Raw genomic sequence first — 24,687 nt, forward strand, 5'->3', positions numbered from 1 at the left:
TGACTGATAGCATTATGCAATTTACAAGGTAATGAACAAACATGTTTAGTAGACATTGATACGTATATTTCCGGGTTGATGAATATAGTTGCAGTCTGCAATAACGTCAGTTTACATTATAAGATCAATCTACCAGTAACATTGTACGCATGTAATAAAGTGCTACCAACAAAAAACCTTTAAAAATACTTTTTTGACGAAATGAAAAAAATGGATATGCTTATGATTTCATAAGAAAATTTTCTTTGGGAAAAATAAGCGTATATGAAGTATTTAGATAGACGGCAACTATGAAAATAATGACTTTAAAATTTTTATTTTTGTAGGTGAGTAAATAAAATTTCCACCTTCAAATATTCCTGCTCTCAATGTACGTGAAAATGAAATTTTAATTTTAAAAATATCTCTCTCTCTCTCTCTCTCTCTCTCTCTCTCTCTCTCTCTCTCTCTCTCTCTCTCTCTCTCTCTCTCTCCTATTCTTTTTATATATACAACTGTATATATTTTTTCATTCACACATTTCTTAATGACTTATTCTTTAATTACTTCGTCGCCACCGAGAGGTGGGCTTTAAAGATGACACCATGTTTTGACCTTCTGTGATCTTGAAAGATCAAATTCAACATCACCTGATTTCAACAAGTTCAGAATCACACTCGTTTTGACTGTTATTGACGGATAAGGCAACTCTCAAAAACATTGAAGGCAATGGCAGTGAGTTCGTGCAGGTTTACTTATCGGGGGAGGAGTTTGCCGCGTATGGCACAGCTTGGTACTTGGTTAGTCTTATATCATCTTGTTTTGACTTGGTGTGTCAGTGGTTATTATTATTAATATTAACAATAATCGCAGGCACCAAGTCGAATCAAGGTAATAAGTCACTAAGAAATTTATGAATGAATAAATATGCACAGTTCTATATAAAAATAAACAACAGAGAGAGAGAGAGAGGGAGAGAGAGAGAGAGAGAGAGAGAGAGAGAGAGAGAGAGAGAGAGAGAGAGAAGAATAAGGAACATAAAAAATGCAACTGCTTTTACTCGTAAAAAATCAAAGATGTAGAAAAGAATAATTAAGACAGGAAAGCTGGTAAGGACGTTAATAGTAGGAATGGGTAACCTGGAACTCAAAGTCTATAGAATATAATTTATTCTATAGTCTATAGATCTTGCTGGAACTATTACCGTTATAACTTTCGGTCTCGTTGCTGAATTTCCCTCTCTTTTTGTTTTTATTTTACATCACAAAGGGTGGTGGATAGGATGGTGGGGTGGGGTGGGGGGGAGCTGACGGGAGTTTTATCGTAGCATTGTGTCAGTGTGGGTTTGCCTCCAATTCATACGCAGATTGAAACCTTTGTGAACAGTTTCAGTTCAGTCATTCTTTTGTGTGCGAGTTCCACTTCAAAGTTTACTTCTGTAATCTGTTGAGGACTTTTCAAAGAAATTCCGTGGAAAAAAAAAGAGGTAGATAAAAATGCTGAACCACGTTGAATATAATTGCGTTACAATTACTATTGACGAGAAGTGTTTTTATTATTCCCGGAATCAGGATACATATATATATATATGTGGTATATATATATATATATATATATATATATATATATATATATATATATATATATATATATATCATTAGACACTTAATCTGTAAAACGTCTCAAATATTAGTTTTACATGTATTTGTAAACGGTAGTTTAAATTTACAAACAGTATAATATATATATATATATATATATATATATATATATATTATATTTATATATACATATATATATATATATATATATATATATATATATATATATATATATATACACGTGTGTATGTATGTATGCATACGATATGTGTGGAAAACACAATTTAAAAATAAATTGTTTAATCTCATCTAACCTAAGGCCTCTTTCAAGCCGAATGTTTACGAGGCTATCACTTCAAAATTCTGAATTATTTCAGGCGTCTCAAATCTTTCACGAGTTAGGAGAAAAAAAATATTATCATGCTAATAAGAGAGAGAGAGAGAGAGAGAGAGAGAGAGAGAGAGAGAGAGAGAGAGAGAGAGAGAGAGAGAGAGAGAGTACAGGCCTATAGCTTGTACTCTATCCATAACATCAGGAGTAAGGGTAATCGTGCTCTTAAACGTTACAAGGTCCGGGGGGGGGGGGGCGCCTCAAGTCTTCTTTTGATCAGAATTTTAGTTGGAATTTTGAAATCAAGGTTGTACGCCAAATACTGTGATTCTTCAAGTACATTCTCATTCTCACATAGTATTGAACACTCAACCTTTGACATTAAACAGAATATGACCAGAATTTATTTGGAACGAAAATTAAGTTGTAATTCTACATTTAATAAAATCCAAATCAACTTCTTCCTATATTTTGAGTAGTGATTATTGGTATTCTCAGATTTGAACGTTGGTCTATTACATTCAAAGTACAATGCTTTATTCCTAATTTGTTACGTAATTGACTGTCAATACTTTTATCTCGGGGCATATTTCGTAAATCAATATATTTTCCAAGTTATGTGAAGATGTATTTATGTTTTATCTAATTACACAATTTAAATACGATTCCCTTTGAACATTTCTATAACGTTATCAGCATGGGCAGAGGGAGAGGCATGGCATAAAGTTAATGAAGATAATATTACATTATAATATTATATCATTATTACTATTGTTGGCATTCATTATAAAGAAAGTGGTATTTCAAGAAATTAATATGTATAAAAATCTTATAGTCAACGAACACTAGTGTTAGGAGACTAAAATAACAGTAAATAATTCAAAATTCAAATACAATGTTCAATTAAAATTTGAAGCAAAACTTGTTACACAACAGGGGAGAGAGAGAGAGAGAGAGAGAGAGAGAGAGAGAGAGAGAGAGAGAGAGAGAGAGAGAGAGAGCATGGGGATTTAATAAAGCAAACTAAACATCTGTAATTGCAAGAATATGACATATTGGAAGTAAGATTGCAACGGCATTGAAAAGTGGTTTGGTTGGTCAGAGAATCAGGCTTCAGTGAGAAGCAAAGCTTCAATTAGAGAGAAGGATAAAGAAAAAAGGGTAATGCTATTAATGGAGAGAAAGATATATAAATGGATAAGCTAAAAAAGAAACACCAAACTGGTAGGTTCCGATAAACTACCTGTCTTAATTCTTAATTACGCTCTTTATACCGCTCCTTTAATATGAAATATACTCTTGAATGTCTTCATGAAATTAGAATATGCAACTTATTATTCAAATTTATTCAGATATTCTTTTAAAAAATCGCAGTGGAGGAATATACACCAGGCTGTGATTTCATTATAAGAAAAGAGAGATACCTAAACGAAGTCCTCAAATAAAAGATTATAATCTACCGAGAATTTTCTCTGACATTATTCTTGAATAGCCAATTTACAACATTCCGTTGTTAGTGGTAGACAGATTTCCCCGAGATGATTCCCTTCATAAATAATCAATTCTCATTGCTGGACTTTAATGCGACCTTTAATTCTTCTGAGAATTTCTGCATTTTTTTTACACTGGATACTTGCAGGCTTTATTTTTACTGGCATTCAGATATACATTAATTCTCAGTATTAGATTTTTTAAGTATGATGGATCATATAATACTTATGATAGTAATTTATATCACTCGTCACTTCCTATTTGAATATTTTACCAAAACAATACATTCATTACAAAACGACTAAGAAAATTTCAGTTTTTATTCACAAGAATATATAAATGCTACGATTCTGAACAAACAATAATTACTGTATCTTCTCTCTCTCTCTCTCTCTCTCTCTCTCTCTCTCTCTCTCTCTCTCTCTCTCTCTCTCTCTCTCTCACAACCCCATTCCTATACATACACTCGTCAGAATAAATACAAGTAAATGCTGCGATGATTATCAAATCGAACCTTCTCTTCGCTAGGTTCGTCGTTAATAGAATTTCGATACAACGTCCAGATACAGGGAAACTTCAAAACCCTTTTAGTGCCCCGTAATTATCGGCGGGATATCATGGACGATACGATATTATTCTCAAATATATATCTCATTGGATATTCGGATATATACTGAATGTATATATGATACATTCCTCCAAAGACAGATAAACATTAAATGCGATTGACGAAATTTTTCTGTAAGGTAAACAATAAGAAAGTATTCATCGGTATATTTATCTGCATTCTAGTAATGAGCAAATAATTATTTGGAAGATAATCAAAATAAGAAAAAAGTAATGATACAATTATCTATTTGAATCTCCAATACTATTTCAGACATGTGGATATGCGGAACAGTAAAAATCTCCGTAAATAATGGCCAAAACAATAAAATGTAGGCATTCAGTAATAAATCGAACTGTATTTTAGTGACCAATCAATATCAATTCACAGATAAAATCCAACAATAACAACAGCCATCACAATAATGATGATAATTATTAACGTTGTGACGAAGGATCACACTGAATATGAAAGAGAATTTCAACGAATAATTGATATATAAGTGCATTTTGTTGTGCTTAGATGACACACATCGCCTATTGTAATAGGTTAACCGCTCCAAACATCCCGCCCCCCTGGGCTTTCTTTCTGAGCCGAGGGTTCTTAACCGGGGGTATACATACCCCTTGGGGTAAGGGAACCAAATGCTGGGGGTATGGGACTCGATCTTTGGGTACTGGTATTTATGCTGTTTAATGTATTAATTCATACTTGGGTAAAATGTTAGATTAGGTGCCTTCTGTATAACACCGTTAACCCTAACATTCTTAAACGCTAATGGAGCTCCTGCCATGACTGACAAAATATCAAGGTTCGCTGCTATGGTCAAGGAGAAAGCCCCACATGTGCTTTCCACACACTGTGTTCTACATCCCCAAGGTCTGGCATCCTAAAAATTGCCAAAGAAATGAAAGAATTGATGGGAATAGTTATGTAAATAGTCAACTTTATTCGTGGACGTGCTTGGAATCATCGGGGTACGTTTGAAAAATTCTGTGATGAGTATCTGCTTTGGTGTGCACCTCTACTGTACATATATCAATATTTGATTCTACTCCTCATAAGAGATGAGAGCGGGTGGCTGTCCTGTGAATTAGCATCTTACCACAAAAATCTAATCAGTAAATAGTTGATGTGGTGACCTTTAAACTGGGAGTGGGTGTCGAATTACATGTGGAATCTGCTTACATTTTACTGTTTTGTTTTCACCATTTCACTTCATACTGACTGGGCACTTTGATTGTACTTACTCTTTTACTATTAAAGTTTGTCTCAATTTTTAAATTATACTGTTTTTGTTTAAAGAATAATGAGCCACCCGTTGAGATACTACCGCTGGAGAGTTGTGGCGTCCTTTGACTGGCCACACAGTTCTACATTGGATCGTTCTCTCTGCTAATTTATAATCTGAAACAAATGAATCAAAGTTATATTGTAAAATATTTGTAGCTCTTTGTATACTTGTCATTTTTTTTATTTTACTTTCAGTAAACAAATATGATGAAGTTATCAATGCTTATGATTTTATTTCATGTTCTATTCCTAGCTATCCATATCTAAAGTACAGTAAATTCAAGTTATTGACATTTGGAAGACGTACTGGCAAACAATAGGATAGATGATAATTATTTCGACAGTCAAGTGAGGGTGGGGGGGGGGGGTTATGGGACCCTATTGGGCAATGCATTGGGAGTAAGAAATCATCAAAATGTTAAGAAGTAACTAGATATTTCCTTGCTCGACTTTCCTTCAGCCTTTGCCAAGCATTTGCTAGTCGTGTCGGTAATTCATTTTTCATTCGTTTGATTAATTCCCATCTACAAACAAATGACCAATTAAATTTTTAGAGAGAAAGTGACGTATGTATATCCGTTATTGATACAATATCAGTATCTATTCAAAACGTATCTAATTAAGGGTTTTAAGTGTTAGTGTCTGTGTTTAGCTTAAACGAGTTCCTCTGAATAGACAAATCAATGTCTTAATGGCATGCTCGTGGTTTATAAAGCTTAGGAATTTTCGTATATTTCCACCGCTTGTTTATGAGTTACAGAGTGCTTGGTTGATGAAAATACAACAGAGCTAAAAAGCTTTATTGCACAACGAGTAAATAAGATCAGTTTCCGGAAATTTGCATTCAATAAAACTTTACAGAAAAGTAAGGTTCCTATGAATAAACATTAAACCAAGTTGTATTGATATTCAGCGACATGACTGAGTTTTAACAGGGGTCACATTTTGACTCTGCACGAGTTTAATAGTTTTAATGTGATTACCAGAACCCGTCAAAATTCCCGTGGAGGCTAATCGAATCAGCTGCGTACGAACTCTGAAGAGCCAGTCATTCAGTGACTGGAGGAGCGAGAGGCACAAAGAAGAAGACTCAAATGAAAAGAAAAAAAAATGTTTCTGATCTGCCGAAGCTCATTTTAACTATCACAATTTCGTTTTCGAGAAGAGGAAGGGATATGGAAATCTATTGTCGGCTGAAGTACGCATTAAGGCAATCAGGGATGAAAGGGGAAGAAAGAAGTCGAGAACACAAGAAAACGTTCACCTGATCATCGTCCTTTGTTTTTCTTAGGGGAATGACAGGAAATTAAACAGTATTTTGTAGACTGAAGGCAACATTAAAGCAAAGGAAGAGAGAGAATACGCAAATAGAATGGGATTGTTGGTGATTTTTCCTTTTAATTTTGTTTTCAGGATAAGAGATGAAAGGGAATTTAAAATGTTCTTTACGTTGCAGGATGCACAGAAATTCATAGCAGCTTTCGAATGAAAGAGACAGACAATCACATTGACTATCAGAGATAATATATGACTAATTTTGTGTACGCATTAGAGTATACATGCATAAAGAAACCTCCATATGAATATGAACACATCTTGATAAATATTATATTGTGTACGTATGTTTATGGACGCATATGGAAAGGTGAGAGCGAGTTGCATCGCGTATCCACTACAGAAGAGGAACCGTAAAAGGAATAGTATATTCAAATACTGTTGGAATCCTCCTGTTGAGAGAGAGAGAGAGAGAGAGAGAGAGAGAGAGAGAGAGAGAGAGAGAGAGAGAGAGAGAGAGAGAGATGGCATTGGGTATAACATTAATCATTAACAAGCGAACTTTGAGCAGCTCTTTTTAGTTTGAAAGATTCATGGCATCATAAATGATTCTGTCTCGACCCTTGTTTTCGCCAAAAGTATTTTCTCCCAACTTTAACAAAAAGTTTGATGTTAGGAAACTTTAAAAAGGATTTGTAATGATCCAGTTACTAAAACTTATAAGTAGAATAGCTGATAACATTGAAGAACTAGATAAAAGATGGGGTAACTTTCTCGAAAAGAGATAAACAGAAATACTAATAAACAAATGGGTAAAAGAGAAGTTAAAAACAGGAAAATGCTAAAAACCTTTTCATATGCAACTTAATTTAGGAGATAAATGTTAATAAAGCGACTGGGTTATGAAAAAATTAGGACATTTTTCCATAAGATGTGAAGGAAAATAAAACAGTAATTGTCTTAAATGGGTACTACTTAGGTGAGGAGACATGATTTTTTTTTTTTTACTCATAACAATGCTTTGGATGAAGTCTTCCTAAATATATATAATTCAAATGACTTCGAGAGAACAGTAATTGTTGAGATTCAGTTTTCAGCCCCAATCAAAGCTATGGATTTAAGATAATTACTTTCAATGTTATAAGCTGTAACTTTCCGTTTACATTCGATCCGATAAAGCATAAAGGTTTTCATGTAATCTTCCAATGATAATTTTTGAAGAGGAATTATCGTGAGGTACTTTTCAAAGAAAGAAAAAGCACGAAAACTCTTATGCTATTTTCTTTAATTGGTGATCCTTAAATCGCGAATCATTAAAACGGGAATGATTTGCAACGGCATCTGTCTGATATTAGTCTGAACTGACTGCTTTGCAAGCGTCATCTTGAAAACAGACATATTTTCGAGTATTACCAACAAAATCATTCATTCTCTCTCTCTCTCTCTCTCTCTCTCTCTCTCTCTCTCTCTCTCTCTCTCTCTCTCTCTCTCTGTGTGTGAATGAATGATTTTGTTGGTAATACTCGAAAATATCTGAGCAAATAGACAGGGTGAAGGATAGAGTGATAGATGGTAATATGGTTAGTGGAAAGATGTTAGAGACTGACTCACTGAAGTGTCTAGGAATAAATGTTAAGGAAACTTTGAAAGGCAAGAGGGGAAATTTGTGTCAACTCTCCTCTTCAGAGATGATGTGCCATTTTTTTATTATAACCAAAAATTTGCTGTACTATATTATATATATATATATATATATATATATATATATATATATATATATATATATATATATATATACACACACACACATATATATATAATATATATATTGTGATGGCTGGCTTTGACCACCACTCAAAACACTACACTTATCAAATAGTATTCACCATCATACAGTACTAAGTCCACTAAAGGTGGAATAGTATCCAAACATCAATAAGAGTGCAAAGTCAACTCAAGGGGACAAAGAAAATACCACAAAAATTTCCTTAATTTTAATACATAATAACAAGACAGAAATAACACCTGAACCACAATAATACAATAATAAATGATACACACTCAATCTTAACTCCCTGCAAAAGAAAACAATTACACGATTACAGAAAGATCATCAACACATGCATACTAAATGGAGAGAGGGTCCAGAAAGGAGAAGGCCAACGAAAAGTGAGAACATCCTAACAAATACAAACTAAATATCCCTATCAAATTGACGATGGCTGGTGTGATTGAAAGGCTTTCACAAGCTCCACTAATGACGTCAGCTGACTATCAACGGTCGTGATCACGATTCTTAAGCAGGTATAAATATTATTACCTTGGGACAGAGAGGTCCCCTTGGCTTTTACAGAACCAAGGGCAGTGCACAAAATGTTAAGATGATCTGGGTCCTTGCTGCAGAGAAAGGATATCCAAAAAGCTAAATAGCTTCACACTGTAGCTCTGCAATGGCGAGGAGTAAATATAATCCAGTAGCAAATGTCGTGCCCTTCAATGTTGGAGGCTCAGAAACACACTAAGGAACCATCCTCAAAAAAAGCCCCTCCAAAACTCCGTTCACGCAGGAGCGCAGCCACGTAACCAACACCACTTGAAAATATAAAACATAACCACCAGTGAAAAGACAAACAATTAAAGCAGGAAAACAATAATTCTACAGTATATTTAACCTTATACATCTATAAAAACTTAAATAATTTAGAAATATATAGCAATAATATTACAATATATATATATATATATATATATATATATATATATATATATATATATATACACACACATATATATATATATATATATATATATATACACACACATATATATATATATATATATATATATATATATATATATATATACACACACATATATATATATATATATATATATATATATATATATATATATAACTGAACAACGTAACAATTAGGCAAATGTAAAAGTCACCTACCAAAATTTGGAATCTGCTTTATTATTTCTCGAGTACAAACCGAATCCGCTGGAAATTGTTCACTTCAAAGTTTTGAAATCTGATAAAAGCAAACTGTCTTATATTGGTCTTCACACCAGGTATAATAATTTTATGACATCAATTTTATTAAAAGTTTATCTCTTTCCGAAAATGTGAAACATTATTTTCTTCCCAAAATAACGTTAACATTCCCAAATTTATGTCAACCTCATTTCCTATCTTACTATTAGTATATCTTCTAAATGGAAGTTTGCTTCTTTTCAACAGTACTTCAATTGTTGGGAACCAAAGTTCAAAGGGAAAAAATATAATTTGGAATCGCATATAAGTTTCTTATTTCTTTTTCTGTTCAGTTCAATATGAGTTGAGGGCAACAGAGCAATTAGCCCACCTCCGCGGGTCTCAAACACTAACTTTTTCGATTACAAAATGATTTACCTATCAAATATCATTCTTTCCCAAAAATAGTTGTCTTAATATCGACAATTTTGAATAGGAACAACCTAAGCAAATAAGGGATATTTTTGCGATATCAAATTTGGTAATTATATATTATCATAATCATATTTATCATATAATTTCGATGATCATAAGGATGGAAAGTAAAATAAAGTTCAGATATAAATCACAAAATTATACTAGGTTTTCAGTTCCTAAATCTCATTACAAGAGATTAATGTAATGAGTAAAATAAATTGAAGAAAAATTGTATTTTCATTCTACCACAATTACCATCATGAAAATGTGATAAACGGTTTTTTAAATGAACCTTACGACAAAATGTGGATTGTGACCTTTTTACCAATTTAAAAATTTGCCTTGCTTAATACTTTCTGTTTTGAAGTAGAAAACAATATACCTGTTATTATCAGAATTTCTTACTGATGAATTAATTTTTAAAGAGAAAGATTAATGGAGATTACCCCCCCCCCCTCTCTCTCTCTCTCTCTCTCTCTCTCTCTCTCTCTCTCTCTCTCTCTCTCTCTCTCTCTCTCTCTCTCTCTCTCTCTCTCTCTCTATATATATATATATATATATATATATATATATATATATAAATGGACTAAATGAAGAACAAATAGGAGGAGAAAATATATCTTCTATTCACGGTGAAGAAACCCAGATGAAGATTAAGCCAATTACAATGTACCTTAAGTGTGTGTGTGTGTGTTTGAGAGAGAGAGAGAGAGAGAGAGAGAGAGAGAGAGAGAGAGAGAGAGAGAGAGAGAGAGAGAGAGAGTTTTCCTTGCTTACCCAGAATGAGGAATATATGGAAACACAAAATGTCTCCCTTTCAAACAGTTTCCTTAAATTCTCATAATCCACTTCGTACGTAATATGTGAATAGATGTTAATTCTACGAATAGGTGACCACAAAAATAAAGAACACAAAAATAACGTATAGTAACAATTTTGGAAAATTTCACGCACAGTGAACCCTTGAAGCCAGCTCGTATTCTATAATAAAAGAAATTCCAGACTATAACTTTTCATGTCTAACCGATTCTCTCTCACTTCTGAATGAGAAGGATCTTACAAACTTTCCCTTATCTTATTTCCTCACTTAATTCAATAAGAAAAGTTAGAGGACTCCAGGCGTTTGGCTTGTTTTCTTTGAGAGCCATCGTCAATATCTTATCCAAGAAAGAATTCGAAAATGACGTCAAAATAAATCTTTTACCACTTTATTACTAGGAATATAAAGAACTTTCGTCAACTCTCAACCTCTTTTAAGAGACATACATCGTACACACAAACACACACACACACACACACACACACATATATATATATATATATATATATATATATATATATATATATATATATATATATATATATATATATATATATGTGTGTGTGTGTGTGTGTTTGATTATAAGATGGAGGTATAGAATAAAAAGTAAACTAGTAAATGGTGGGATGAAGAATTAAAGGATTAGAAGGAAATCTGGAGATTTTTGGAGGTAGGAGTGCTAATAAATAAAGATCCGCCGTAACATAAAAAATAAAGTGAGAAAGAAAAACATGACAAGTTACAAACCAGACAAAAGAAGGTGAATAGACGCTTCAGGGAAAATAAAAGGCAGAATGAAAGGTTAATGAACCAAAGGATCTTAGAATAAAAGATGAAAGCAGGGAGATGCTGCTAGACGTGAATACAGTCCTAGGTTGAAGGACCGAATATTTTGCCATTTTTTTTTTAATGTGGAAGACAGAAGAGAGGCTAAGCTAAGTTATAAAAGACTTCAAATACTTATTGTAAGGCTAAACAAGCTTGTGGGATGGACTCTTGAAGATCTACGAAAGATAATTCAGAGGATGAAAAAAGGAAAGACATCAAGAGTTGATGGGATTAAAAGTGAGATGTTACAGTACTGTAGTGATATAGCGTGACTGACCAGGATTTAAGACGTATGTTTGGGGGAGCTAAAGATCCTTAAAGAAGGAGTTTGAAATAAATACTTGAACTGTTGTATAAAGTTGAATGTAATAACAGAGATTCTAAGAATTATAGGAGTATAATATTACTTAGTATCACAGTGAAGAAATATGGCATGATTTTGATTGTGAGAGTAAGGCAGGTGGCAGAGAGAGAGCTTATAGGTGAACAGTGTAGGCATAGACAAGGAGGAATATGTTCGAATCAATTCTTTATTTTGATATAGCTGTATGAGAAGCATGAAAGTAAAAGAAAAATGTTGTATGCGGTATACATTGACCTGATAATAACTTATGACAAAATCGAATAGAGGTAATTTAGATGGTGTTCTGAATGTAGGGTATGGATTAAATGTTGAATGCAATCAAATTTTGTGTGCTAGAAGTGAAACATGTGTTCAGGGTATGTAGACAGGAGAGAGACTAGTTTGTAGTCAAAGTGAGTCTGAGACAAGTTTGAGATATGCATCCTTGGCTTCATCATCTTTACGGAATGACTTGAGAGATCAAAAACATAATTTGGGGGTAAAGTTGTGGGATAAGTTAATTAGTTGTGATTGAAATGTGAAATAGTTGATGTTTGGACATTATGTTGACTGGAGACAGTGGAGAGAAACTGCAGAAGGGGGTGAGATAGTTTGTAAGTGTGGAAGAGGAGAAAGTTAAAGAGTATATATGAACAGGAAGGACTAAAGTAATGAGAGTAAATGGAAATGAAGAAGATCACTGTTAGGAAGGGTGATGAAAGGATGGCAATATTTAAGACACTAACCATGCGTCATTACTTTGTTAGGCTAAAATAACACCTCTCTCTCTCTCTCTCTCTCTCTCTCTCTCTCTCTCTCTCTTAATTCCTATTTGATGACCAATAGAAAGCTTAACTTTTAATACCTCAGAACATTTGTCTAAGTATCTTGGAATAAACAGAATATATGGTTGCAAGATGAGAGAAGACGTGAGTAAAAAAAAATGCCACAGAAGAAAGACTCTAAGATCAAAAGTTTCTTCAACTAACTCCTAACAAACCCCATGATCTTACTCACTATAGAATATACAGATAATTTTGGGTTTAGTTTCCCCGATCGTTATTTGTTACCTTACATTCTACTGCTTTCTGTGTCTTAGTTTTCAAATCTGCTACTTCCATCCCCAGATATTATTCCCAGCTTTTATTCCCATTGATTAGATTTGAAACGCGTATAAATTATGATTATTAAGCTCTTTAACAGAACTTTATCTTAAAAAGGTAAACTTCTCTGTTACAGCAGTCATTTTCCTCATTGCAAATTGACCGAATTTTCCTCGTAGAGTTATCAGCTTCCATTTTAAATTTATCTTTGTCGCCCTTTGCCTCCGCCAGCGTATTTGCAAATTCTGTAATTCTGTTGTCTGGCCAATCGATTTCCAACTACTGTAATGCTTCCTGTTCTTCAGAATATCCTTCCAGCAGTAAATGCGCTCTTTCTAAACAGTTTGGGTAAAGTTACTTTATGTCATTTATATTACCATCATTTACGACATCTTGGAAATACCCACTTCAATAAAACTAGTCATCCCAGACAGTTTATATCACGTCTATATTCTTTTTACTATTAAACACGAGAGGTGAGATCAACGTTCCTTTTTTTCTGGTCACATTAGTCTCTCTCTATAGGGGTTTATCTTTAAAACATATCTGGAACCAAAGGAAACAGTATTTTCAAGTCACTACCAGGAAAGCCCTCGCTTTAACACAGCTAAATAGAGCTATGGATATAATAACTCTGAAAGGGAAAACGTCAGCTCTCGCGAACAAACCTGATTTCACCAAAGATATTCATGCAAAACCAAATATATACATAGACAAACAAACAAACAAACACATAATTCTGGAGGCTAATGCAAGTATAAATGTACTTTTTCAACCATTAGAATAAAAAATGCAATACAAGAAGACATTAATATATACATACAGCATACATATGATAAGACTATCATATCGACGGGCATATGCTACAGATATAAAAATACATAAAAACTCAAAAGGGGAAAATCCATATTGTTAAAGAACATACAAAGGAGATAAAAATCTCTATCTTTATTTTTATTCGTTATTACCCTTCAGTACGATCTTAGATCTTTGGAAAATAGCTCAGGAGAGGGGTTACCAAAACCAAAAGAAAAAACGTATAAACCCTATTTAATCCTGACGGTAACACTCCCATTGTTCTACCAGGTGAATGAACAGTCTGCAATCATTTCTATTTTGTAGTACAATTTGCGTACATTTCTACCATCTAAAGATACTATAGACAGAGTTGGCTTGTGTAATTATTTTTACTTTTAGAGAGGATTCGAGTACTTCGCGACTAATCCTTTCAGGGAATAAATGTTGCATGTAAAGCCCCTTTTCCGAGGTTTCCAAACGCAGTGTGTCTCCCTACTAGGGGACGAGATTACAAATGTTGAAACGCTTTAGTTTGTTATTTTCAATTTAAGTCTAAAACATAACACACAGATTCCCTTTCACTTTCAAAGCAATCAATCTTTTACCATTGCACATGTTGAGAAATACGTTGACATTAACTATGTTACCCTGATGATTTAAGTTATATTTGGTAGTGAATAAAAATACTCTTTCCCCCTTCTTGAATAACTCAAAATACCAGTGTATGCATTACTTATAACTTTCCTAATTTGTTAACATCAAAATTCAAACATTAAGTATAATAAGTTTATAAATGTAAAATTTATAATACAAAAAAATGTTTGAACTCCTGTTAACATGTTACATGCGTAATCTGTCATATTATTCATACGCATTTCTTTATAACTATTTTACTCATTACAAAATTATAAAATATTTTGATAACATACCGCTTCAGCGTTTATTGTCCTTTAATAAGATACGGAACAACTTTATGTAAAGTGTATTGTAAATGTGTATTAAAGTATTTACTCCGCAATCCCTTTTAAACACTATTTTGCATTCTGCCTTATGCCAGATAACATTTACTGTGTGGTATTTTCCTTTATCATATAATAGAAGGAAAATTATAAATTTTAAGTCTTACAGCACGAAAACGATAAATAATTGCATACCAAAGGCTATTACTGCTTATGATACGCGCAATTCGTAATTCCATGGCGACTGATATTGAATCAACAATAACCTGCAATATTAGAATTATTTTAGTTACTATAAATAGATGTAAAAGCAGTAGCTATGTCTAATTTAAATTAACATATCCATTATGATAAATCATATAAAAATGTCGGATGGCGAAAGTACTAGTTTAAGGAGGTAAGTTATATTCATATTAAAGTTAAAACAGTCAGCAGACCGTTTCATTTATAAAACTAGCGTAAAACAATGGTTATGTACAACGGGAGAAGGAAAGGGGGGGGGGGGGGGAGATACAGATGCTGTATATTTAATAAAACGTTTTAGATGAACTGTTCTCTCTCTATTAGTCAACCCAGATCCAATGACACAAGTAGACTAACAAAGTGTAAAATAAAGAGAATTGAGACAATTATATCAAGAATTATAACCCTAGAAAAGAACCAAAAATAAATGTATACACAAGAGGTAAGAAAAAATTGAATCTCTACTTTATCTATACGGGGAAAAATCTGATAGACTCTGAACAGTCATTAACTTGACTAATTGAGCACTGGAAAATATTTCCCGCATACAGGTACAAAAATATGGAAGGCTTTTCCATGAGATTTTTAATGTTTCATCATTAGCTCACGTGTAATGTAATACTATTTCAAAAGTTATTTGACTGGCATAGGGGGGAGGGGGATTTAAACGCTTTATGCAAGCACCAATTTTCTTAAGCCTGGACTTTATTTCTTGATGCAATCCAAAAGAGAGCACTGGCAGATACACACACATATGTAACTTTTGAGCTTCAGCTCGTCATAGTAAATTCTATCCTGATGTGTTTCATTATGAAGTCCGTTATGAAAATTAACCTTTGCGATTCTTGTAAGTAGTGCTTAAAAACAGGACTTCTATTGAACCTGCCCTAAAGGATATTAATGTTTCGTATTTTCGATACTGACAGTATATTATGCCACGAATGCATTATGTTTTTTATCACTATATTTATTTTGACAAGGTTCCATAAATCGCTTCTATTATAAGTCAAGATTTTTTTTCTTGCCGATTTGCAATAACCTAACATAACACATATGAATTCATGCCCGTATAGGCTATAAGGATCTAACAATGTTTTATACTGCTATCTATCTACTACGGCGCTTCCTACAAATTTGGGAAGTAGCCGACATAAAAAATTAATATATACATTTTTCGGCCGAGTTTGGTGATACTGCTGAGGTGCCACTGGCCCATCCTACCCTTTTATCCATCACAAATGAAGTACACTTAAAGAATTCTTTTTATGTAAATAACTTTTCCTTGCAAAAGCAAATATGGATAATTCATGGTACAAATGGAAATTTAATTCATGTATGACTGTTTAAGAGATTTTATTCCGCAATAAAGATTTACAAACATTTAATCGTAACACCATTGGAATGCAGTCTGGCTACAGCTTACATGCGAAAGTAAAAGTCATCCTTTTTGCAATATTTATTTTTCAAACCACGCTTCCGCATTGTTGGTAGATGAGTTTGGATACTCATGGTTTGTTTTACCTTGTATTGCTTTTAATATTCAATGACTGTATATATCTACGTATATATACATTTATGAAAAAGAAAATATTCGCAATTCGAAGCATAAATACAAATAACGTCGAAAGTTAAATTGCGTAAGAATGATAATTAAAGACCCCTTCAAACATCAAAGGATATTTATTACTATACTACTAATGATACTTTTACCAGTAATACTAGTAGCAATTATAAATTGGTAACAAAAATACAACCAAAGCAAATAATATATTGAGAGTCAAATTCAAGAGTATGATGGAGAACTACACTGATATATATATATATATATATAGAGAGAGAGAGAGAGAGAGAGAGAGAGAGAGAGAGAGAGAGAGAGAGAGAGAGAGAGAGAGAGAAAGAGAGAGAGAGAGAGAGAGAGATATAAAATGATTAATAGCAAGTTCATTTTTCCTCGCCTGTCCCTATCGCAATGTAAATTGCGAACATTTTAACGACCAAGTTAAAGAATGATCATTTGAAATGAGAGCTACTATAAATGCAACGTATTTCAATTCGGAAGGATAATTTACCTTTTCTTATCTTGATAAAACATTACGATAATAGTGAATTCAAATGCTGGCATGATATCATAAATCATTAACAATTCTAAAGGAAAACTTAAATCCACATTGAAAAGGATCATTATATAATCTGGCATTGTTCTCATGGATAGTTGTTGTATATTCTGTCCACTATTTGAAATAACAAAAAAAAAAAAAAAAAAAGTCTTCTTTTCAACTCTATTTCACTTTTAAAATGGACACCTTTTTACGAGTGCAATGCAATTGATTAGTATCTTAAGTCAAAATGATCCTTCTCGTAAAACCATTAATAAACGAAGAATAAGATGTAGCAGCATAACAACAAGACACAATGAATAAAATTTATGTATAATTAAAACATTGATACTAAGGATAACATGTGCATAAAAAATCAAAATTCTTAGACGTTACAACACTGAATAACCCCAGGAATAAACTAAAAAAAAACCGTAGAAAAAATAGTTCGATAGAATATACATTTAATATTTTTCTATGAATTATACCAGTATCTTAGTTAATAACTTAGCTAATAATAATAATAATAATAATAATAATAATAATAATAATAATAATAATAATAATAATAATAATCAGTCTTCAGAGTGATAAAGGCCGTATTAGTTAGTTAGAGATCTAAGTTATAATGTAGCTTATGAAGATTATTATAAATATACTAATATAAAACCAGAAATAAAATCCATGGAAAACAATTAAAACTAGGGAAGCACCCTTCCATGAATGGGGGAAATATATGAGCAATTACTAACATAAAACAAGTTGAATCAGAGAAAGGAAATTACCAAGTATTACTTATTCAATTTAAAGGTAAGATTTTATGAAAGAGGAAATAAAAGATGGCAAGAAAAGAATCATTCCGTGATAAATCAGAATGACAGCTTTACTTGGATAAAATTTTTACTTCTATATGACTTCATGCGTATAGGTTTAACCTATGAAAAATTCAGGGAAACAAACAATGAATTGTTAAATACGGAAATTACTAAAAGAAGTGGATTTATTAGTAAAATATGACGAAGCAATCACTTAGTTAATTAGATGGCAAAATCATAGAAAATCAGCTAATCAATTAGATTATCATGGAATCATTTCACTGTACTGTTTAACCAGGCATCTTATTCACCTAAGAAAAAATCTTACCGACTTCAGTGAAACAATCAACCGCCCAATAAATGAATCTGATAATGGAAAATAAATAAAGGAAAAATTGAATAAAAAGAATTATTTGTCATTATGATTAAAGAAAGGTTTTTAGTTTAAACATACACCTATGTCAATTATAATCATTACCATCGCAATATCATCTATTATAACTAGGGCTGTACTTTACCGAAATTAAAGCTACAAGAGTATTCATAAGAAAGAATATGTAGCCCTCAGTATCCGGAAGATGGTGTTACCAAACCTGAAACAATATTGGCATAAAAAAAGTCATATTTATATACTGTGAATTCACAAACCCTTTCTACGAAAAGAACATTATCTGGCTATGAATGACCTCCGCTACAGAGTTGAAACTATTACAATATCCCTGTAGCTGCCGTTTTCTTCAAAGCCACAGGGATGAGATGGAGAATAGACACAGATACTGTTACTCACGTCACACTTTATTAAAAATTTGATATAAAGTTCAAGTTGATATCACAAGACACTTTAAACCAACTTAAAGCTTTAAATCACTTAACACTAAGCACTACAACTTAAGTTGACCATAACTGTAAACGCTTATACTGTAGTTGGTCAGTACTCCAAGACCAGAGAACCAATGATGAGTACTTTGCTAGTAGCGCAGGGCGACGAGGTTCAAGAAACTGAAAACAACAAAATACAAACTTACTAAATTTGTTAAAAAGAAATTCCATAATAAACAAAGAATTGAATAGTTTGATTTCACTACAAAACACCACAAACATGAAATAGAATATATACAAATTTCAGTAAAGAAATAAACTTACATCTGTGTTACTCTAAGCTACATCCAATACAAGTGAAACGAATTTCCAAAGAAATGTTCTTTACACTTTGAAGACTTCTTCTACTCTGTCAGTCATCAAACAACCTTGATCCTATTTCTAGAACATATAATTGTTACAGTGTAATTCCAACACTGATAACTACCAGGATAAACAATCTTTTCAAGAACTACACAACACTTAACAAACAAATTACAGCAGTAACTATCCCAAAAAGACTGAACAATGTTTACATGTAAAACGGACACAATATCTACAATACAATTTAACCCTAATCACCAAGTTGAAAAACAGAGCTTATTAAATAATTATATACACAAATGGTTTCTATAAAATGCTGCATTTACATTCTCGGCCCTATAAACAAATTATTTGTTTATCAAAATCAATCATATCTATAAATGCAGGTGATATAAATAACATCTATAATAAATGTAATATACTCTCAAATCCTTTGATCCTAATAAAAATAACTATTATAATCATTGTTCCTCTACTGCAAGGAGAAGAACAAGCTTTTGAATGGGTCGATGGAGCTCTGATGTTTGTGTCTTTAAAACTACACTACGTACAAAACCAGTTCTGTCCTTTCCAGTGCTGATAACACGACCCATCATCCAGTTACTCCTTTACTGATTATCATCTTTTACAAGGACAATATCACCAACTTGAAGATGCCGCTTTTCCTTGTTCCACTTCTGTCTCTCTTGTAATGTTGACAAATATTCTCTTCGCCATCTAGTCCAGAATAAGTTAGCCAAGAATTGAACATATCGCCACCTCTGTCTCAGATACATATCTCCTTTCTGAAAAACACCAGGTGGTGGCATCACAACACTTGATTTCTGTGTGAGAAGCTGTGCTGGACTGAGTGGTTGTAAGTCATCTGGGCTGTCACTGACTGTGGTCAAAGGACGGTCATTCACTGTAGCCTCAACTTCTGTGAGAAGAGTGCGGTAACTCTCATCATCCAGTCGTCCAGCATGTTCCTTGAAGAGAGGAGTCAAGACCTTTCTTACAGTTCTGATCTGACGTTCCCACACACCTCCCATATGACTAGCTGTAGGGGGATTGAAGGTCCAGCTGATGCTTTCTTTTGAGAGGAAAGCTCTGACCTGATCATCATTCATCTCTTGCAGTGACTTCCTCAACTCCTCAGCTCCATGAAAGTTTGTCCCATTGTCACACCAAATCTTCTTTACATTTCCTCTTCTAGCAACAAACCTTCTTAAAGCATTTATGAAGGACGATGTGTCTAGGGAATTGGCTGTCTCTATATGAATTGCTCTTGTAGACAAGCAAGTAAATAATACACCATACCTCTTCCTGATTTGCCTTCCTTCTTTGACTTCCTGTGGCCCAAAGAAGTCAACACCTGTGTGTGTGAATGGAGCAGCTGGAATTACTCTTTCCAATGGTAAATCAGCCATCTTCTGGTTTAGAACAGGGTTTCTCATTTTTCTGCAAACGACACATCTTTGTAGAACCTGGCGGACACTTGCATTAGTACGGATAATCCAGTAAAGTTCTCTAAGTTTTGCCATCACATGGTTGCGTCCAGCATGAGCTAATTTTTCATGTGTGTACCGGATAATCAAAGTGGTAATATGACTCTTTCTAGGTAATATCATTGGATGTTTCTCGCCAGCTGAAATTTCTGCTTTGGAGAGCCGTCCATTAACGCGAAGAAGCCTGTCTTTAGGATCAATGAAGGGATCTAGTTTATAAATGCTACTGCTACTACAAAGTCCTCGGCCCCTTGACCCTTCGCTCTTTTGTAAGAGTGTCACTTCCTTACTAAAAGTTTTCTTCTGAATATATCTGATGACTGCTTTTTCAGCAGCATCTAATTCTTCTGCTGTAAATGAGCCATTAATTCTAGCTTGTCTCTTAGATTTCAGTATGGAAAAAAGACGGTGATACACAGCAACAGCCATCCTCAATCGATGCCATGAAGAATAATACTCAAGAAACTTATCAACAGCATTTCCCTCCCCATCTTCTGGATGTACTGCAAAACTTGTAGATCCTTCCAATTCAACTACACCATGGGGCATATCATTTTTCCACAGCTCCTCTGGTCCTTTAAGAAAATATGGGCCATCAAACCAAATGTTACTGTTCAGCATTTGCTGACTTTGAAACCTCTTGATGCAATATCAGCAGGATTCTCTTTACTCTGAACATATCTCCACTGTGTATTTTCAGAGAAATCCTTGATTACTTTCACTCTATTTGCAACAAATATAGGAAATCTCTTTCTATCATTAAAAATATAGTGAAGAACTGTTGTAGAATCTGTGTGATAGAATGTCTGGTCCACTGTAATCTGCAGCTCTTTCAAAATGTGTTGTGCGAGATTTATGGACACCACTGCAGCAGTCAATTCCAGTCGCGGTATGGTTGTTGCCTTTACAGGACACACTCTAGACTTTCCCATCAGCAGAGCAGTAGAAATCCTCCCACTGTTATCAGAAAGTCTCATGTATGCTGCAGCACCATAGCCTTCATTACTAGCATCTGAAAACATGTGCAGCTGTGTGGAAGTCACTGTACCAAATTCCTTTGGTTTGACACATCTTGGAATCTTTAAGTTACTCAGGATTGGTAAGTCATCAAGCCACCTTCTCCAGGGCTTCAGGTATTTTTCGGGAATAACATCATCCCATCCCAAGCTGCTATCCTGACAAACTTCGCGAAGAATTCTCTTAGCTGGCAAAAGAAAAGGAGCCACAAAACCAAGAGGATCATAAAGGGAACATACTGTTGACAAAATACCTCTCCTTGTAAATGGTTTTGGGTCCAAGCTTGCGGAGAAAGTAAAGTAGTCATTTTCAATATTCCACTGAAGACCAAGAGCTCTTTCTACATGAAGTTCATCAAAGTCAAGATCACATGTTTGAAGATCTTTTGAACGGTCCTCTTGTGGGATTGATTTCAACACCAGCCTGCTGTTACTCACAAACTTTGTCAGCCGAAAACCTCTTTCCTTCAATGCTGCTGTAACGTCTTTCACAAGTCTTAATGCCTGCTCTTCTGAAGGTACAGACTTTAAATAGTCATCCACATAAAAATTAGTCTTAATGGTGTGTTCTACATCTGGACCATACTTATCTCTTGCATGGTCAGCTGCTGCCCTCAAAGCATAATTGGCGATGCTAGGTGATGATACTGCTCCAAAGATGTGAACACCCATCCGATACTCTGTAAGTTCGCTTTCAAGTTCACCACCAGGCCACCATAAAAATCTTAGGTATTTATGTTGATCCTTTGGTACCTGAACTTGGTAAAACATAGATTCTATGTCACCCATCAAAGCCACCTTTTCTAGACGAAATCTGAGGAGCACTCCAATCAGGGAATTAGTCATATCAGGACCTTGCATCAACCTGTCATTAAGGGAACTACCCTGGTATTTAGCACTACAGTCAAAGACTACTCTAATCTTATTTGGCTTTTTTGGATGGTAGACACCATGATGAGGTAGATACCATGCAGGTTGTTCATCATACGACTGATCCTCCGGAACCTTATAAGCATATCCTTCAGACACCAATTTCTCAACAAATTCCACATAATCTTCATGGTACTTTGGATTTAGTTTCATTTTTCTTCTTTGCCATTGTGCTCGTTTTACTGCCTGTTCTCTATTGTTTACCAAGTTAACTTTATTGGTTCTAAATGGTAGGGGAAGCTGGTAGTGTCCATTGGTAAACTGAATGTTTTTTGCCACTTCTTTGAGGAACTGTTGATCTTCTTGTGACAAACCCTTCTCATCAGGAACTCTACCAACATCTTTCTCACTAAAGTCTCTTTCAAACATATGGACTACAGCTGCAAGAAGAAAACATTCCTTTACCCTTTCAACTTCCTGAAGAAAGACATGGTGACATGAAATACTGTTCTTCTCTGAAGAGTATTTAAAATGTAGAGGGCCACTAATAGTCCATCCATGGTAGTAAAGAACTGCATAAGAATCTTGACCCTTGGCTGGAAGCACCTCTAATGGTTGTAGTGCTTTAGGGCAATTACTGCCAATCAACAAACCAATCTCCAGATCAGTTCTATAATCAGGAATCAAATCAGCAATATTCCTCAGACCGGCTACCTTTTTGAGCAATTTTGGTTTTGGTATTTGTTGATGACTCACTGGGATATCTTGACGAGTAAAGGTTTTTGGCAGATCAATAGTGTTGTTTCCTTCCATATCTGTAACACACAAATTATCAACTGCCAAAGTATTCACAATGTTTACGCCATGCATGGTTTGAAGCTTTAAACATGTCTCTGTTCCAGATGCACCTATCTGCTCTCGTAAACTCTCTGTGATGAAACATCCAGTGCTGCCATTATCAAAAAAGGCGTAAGTGTCCAAAACTACTTTGTTTCCTTTCTGATATACTTTTACTGGGAGAATAGCCTGTAATATTGTATTTACTTCACTAACGTGATTGGTAGTACATGTGCTAACAATAATTTCACTTGCATCTTTGCTTGATGAGCTATCATTCTCTTTATGTAGCTTGAATCCGTCGATATGCAGTCATGTTGGATGCCTCTTAGAGCATGTCTTACATTGCTTCCTTTCCATACATCCTTTAGAAGTATGGTTGAGACCAAAGCATCCAAAACACAACCTTCTCTCCTCAAGGAAATCTATTTTTTCTTCAGAGGTCTTCTTAGCAAAATTCCAGCAATCGTCAAGATCATGGTTTTTCTTGCACATTGGACATGATTTCTCTTTCTCAGACACTATTGATGTCTTTCTATTTTCTGGATTCAGTTCTGCTTGGGTAGCAAAGCTTGAACTTTTGCTCTTTTGTTGACAAGATCTGAATTTGAAGCTACCAGAGTGGTTTTCAGACTTTGAATAATTATTTTGAAGAGCAAACTTGCTGAATGCTGGGTCGTTTGCTGCCTTTGCCTTTTTATAAACAAATTCAACCAAATCTGCAAAATCAACTCCTCCCTTTTCTTCCCTCAAATGTCCAGCCAGGCTACACCACTTGTTCTGAAGAAATGTCGGAAGTTTTTTAACAACTGCTTGAAGGCTAGGAAGATGATTTAGTACTTCCATGTGTGACAAGTTGGTCATGGCATGTCTGCACTTAATAAGGAATAAAGCAAATGTATACAAACTATGAGGATCTTCGTGTTTCAGTGCAGACCAAGAAATAAGTTTCTTAATATATGCCATCGACACCTTGTAGGGATCGCCATACTCTTGACTGAGCAAATTCCTAGCTGTAGTATATCCTTCTGAAGAACTCATATACAAGCATCCACCTATCAAGTCTTTGGCTTCCCCTTCAAGTTGCTGATCCAAGTAGTACAGTTTATCAGCATCACCCGAAGCAATCGTTCTTGAAAATTGGCTAAGTCGTGAACTAATGCCTCGTTGCAACCTGGCGGAACTCTAATCATGGCCATTGCATCTCGTGTTACTAAGTGGAATTCACAAAAGGGGGAGGGTGATGAAATGGGATTCAC

General features: G+C 34.2%; 2 protein-coding genes across 2 annotated transcripts; both read right to left on the reverse strand.

Annotated features, from left to right (window-relative positions):
* Nucleotides 1–19,826: 19,826 nt before the first annotated feature.
* Nucleotides 19,827–21,254, reverse strand: LOC137631215 (uncharacterized). Its single transcript, XM_068362973.1, has one exon. The coding sequence runs from the start codon at nt 21,252–21,254 to the stop codon at nt 19,827–19,829; it is 1,428 nt and encodes a 475-aa protein (XP_068219074.1).
* Nucleotides 21,255–21,319: 65 nt separating this feature from the next.
* On the reverse strand, nt 21,320–24,469 carry LOC137631221 (uncharacterized). Its single transcript, XM_068362986.1, has 2 exons — nt 23,773–24,469; nt 21,320–23,604 (listed from the first exon to the last, which is right to left on the reverse strand). Exons 1-2 carry the CDS (start codon nt 24,467–24,469, stop codon nt 21,320–21,322), a joined length of 2,982 nt encoding a protein of 993 aa, XP_068219087.1.
* Nucleotides 24,470–24,687: the final 218 nt, after the last annotated feature.

This window comes from Palaemon carinicauda, chromosome 3, assembly GCF_036898095.1.
Source record: "Palaemon carinicauda isolate YSFRI2023 chromosome 3, ASM3689809v2, whole genome shotgun sequence".
NCBI lineage: Eukaryota > Metazoa > Arthropoda > Malacostraca > Decapoda > Palaemonidae > Palaemon > Palaemon carinicauda.

Excerpts from the sequence above, each read along its gene's own strand:
- LOC137631215 (XM_068362973.1), bottom strand. The coding sequence starts at position 21,254 with ATGCCCCATGGTGTAGTTGAATTGGAAGGATCTACAAGTTTTGCAGTA.
- LOC137631221 (XM_068362986.1), bottom strand. The coding sequence starts at position 24,469 with ATGAGTTCTTCAGAAGGATATACTACAGCTAGGAATTTGCTCAGTCAA. Across the intron at positions 23,605-23,772 it reads ATGTATGGAAAGGAAGCAAT|TAAAAGTATATCAGAAAGGA; the intron begins GTAAGACATGCT and ends CTATTCTCCCAG.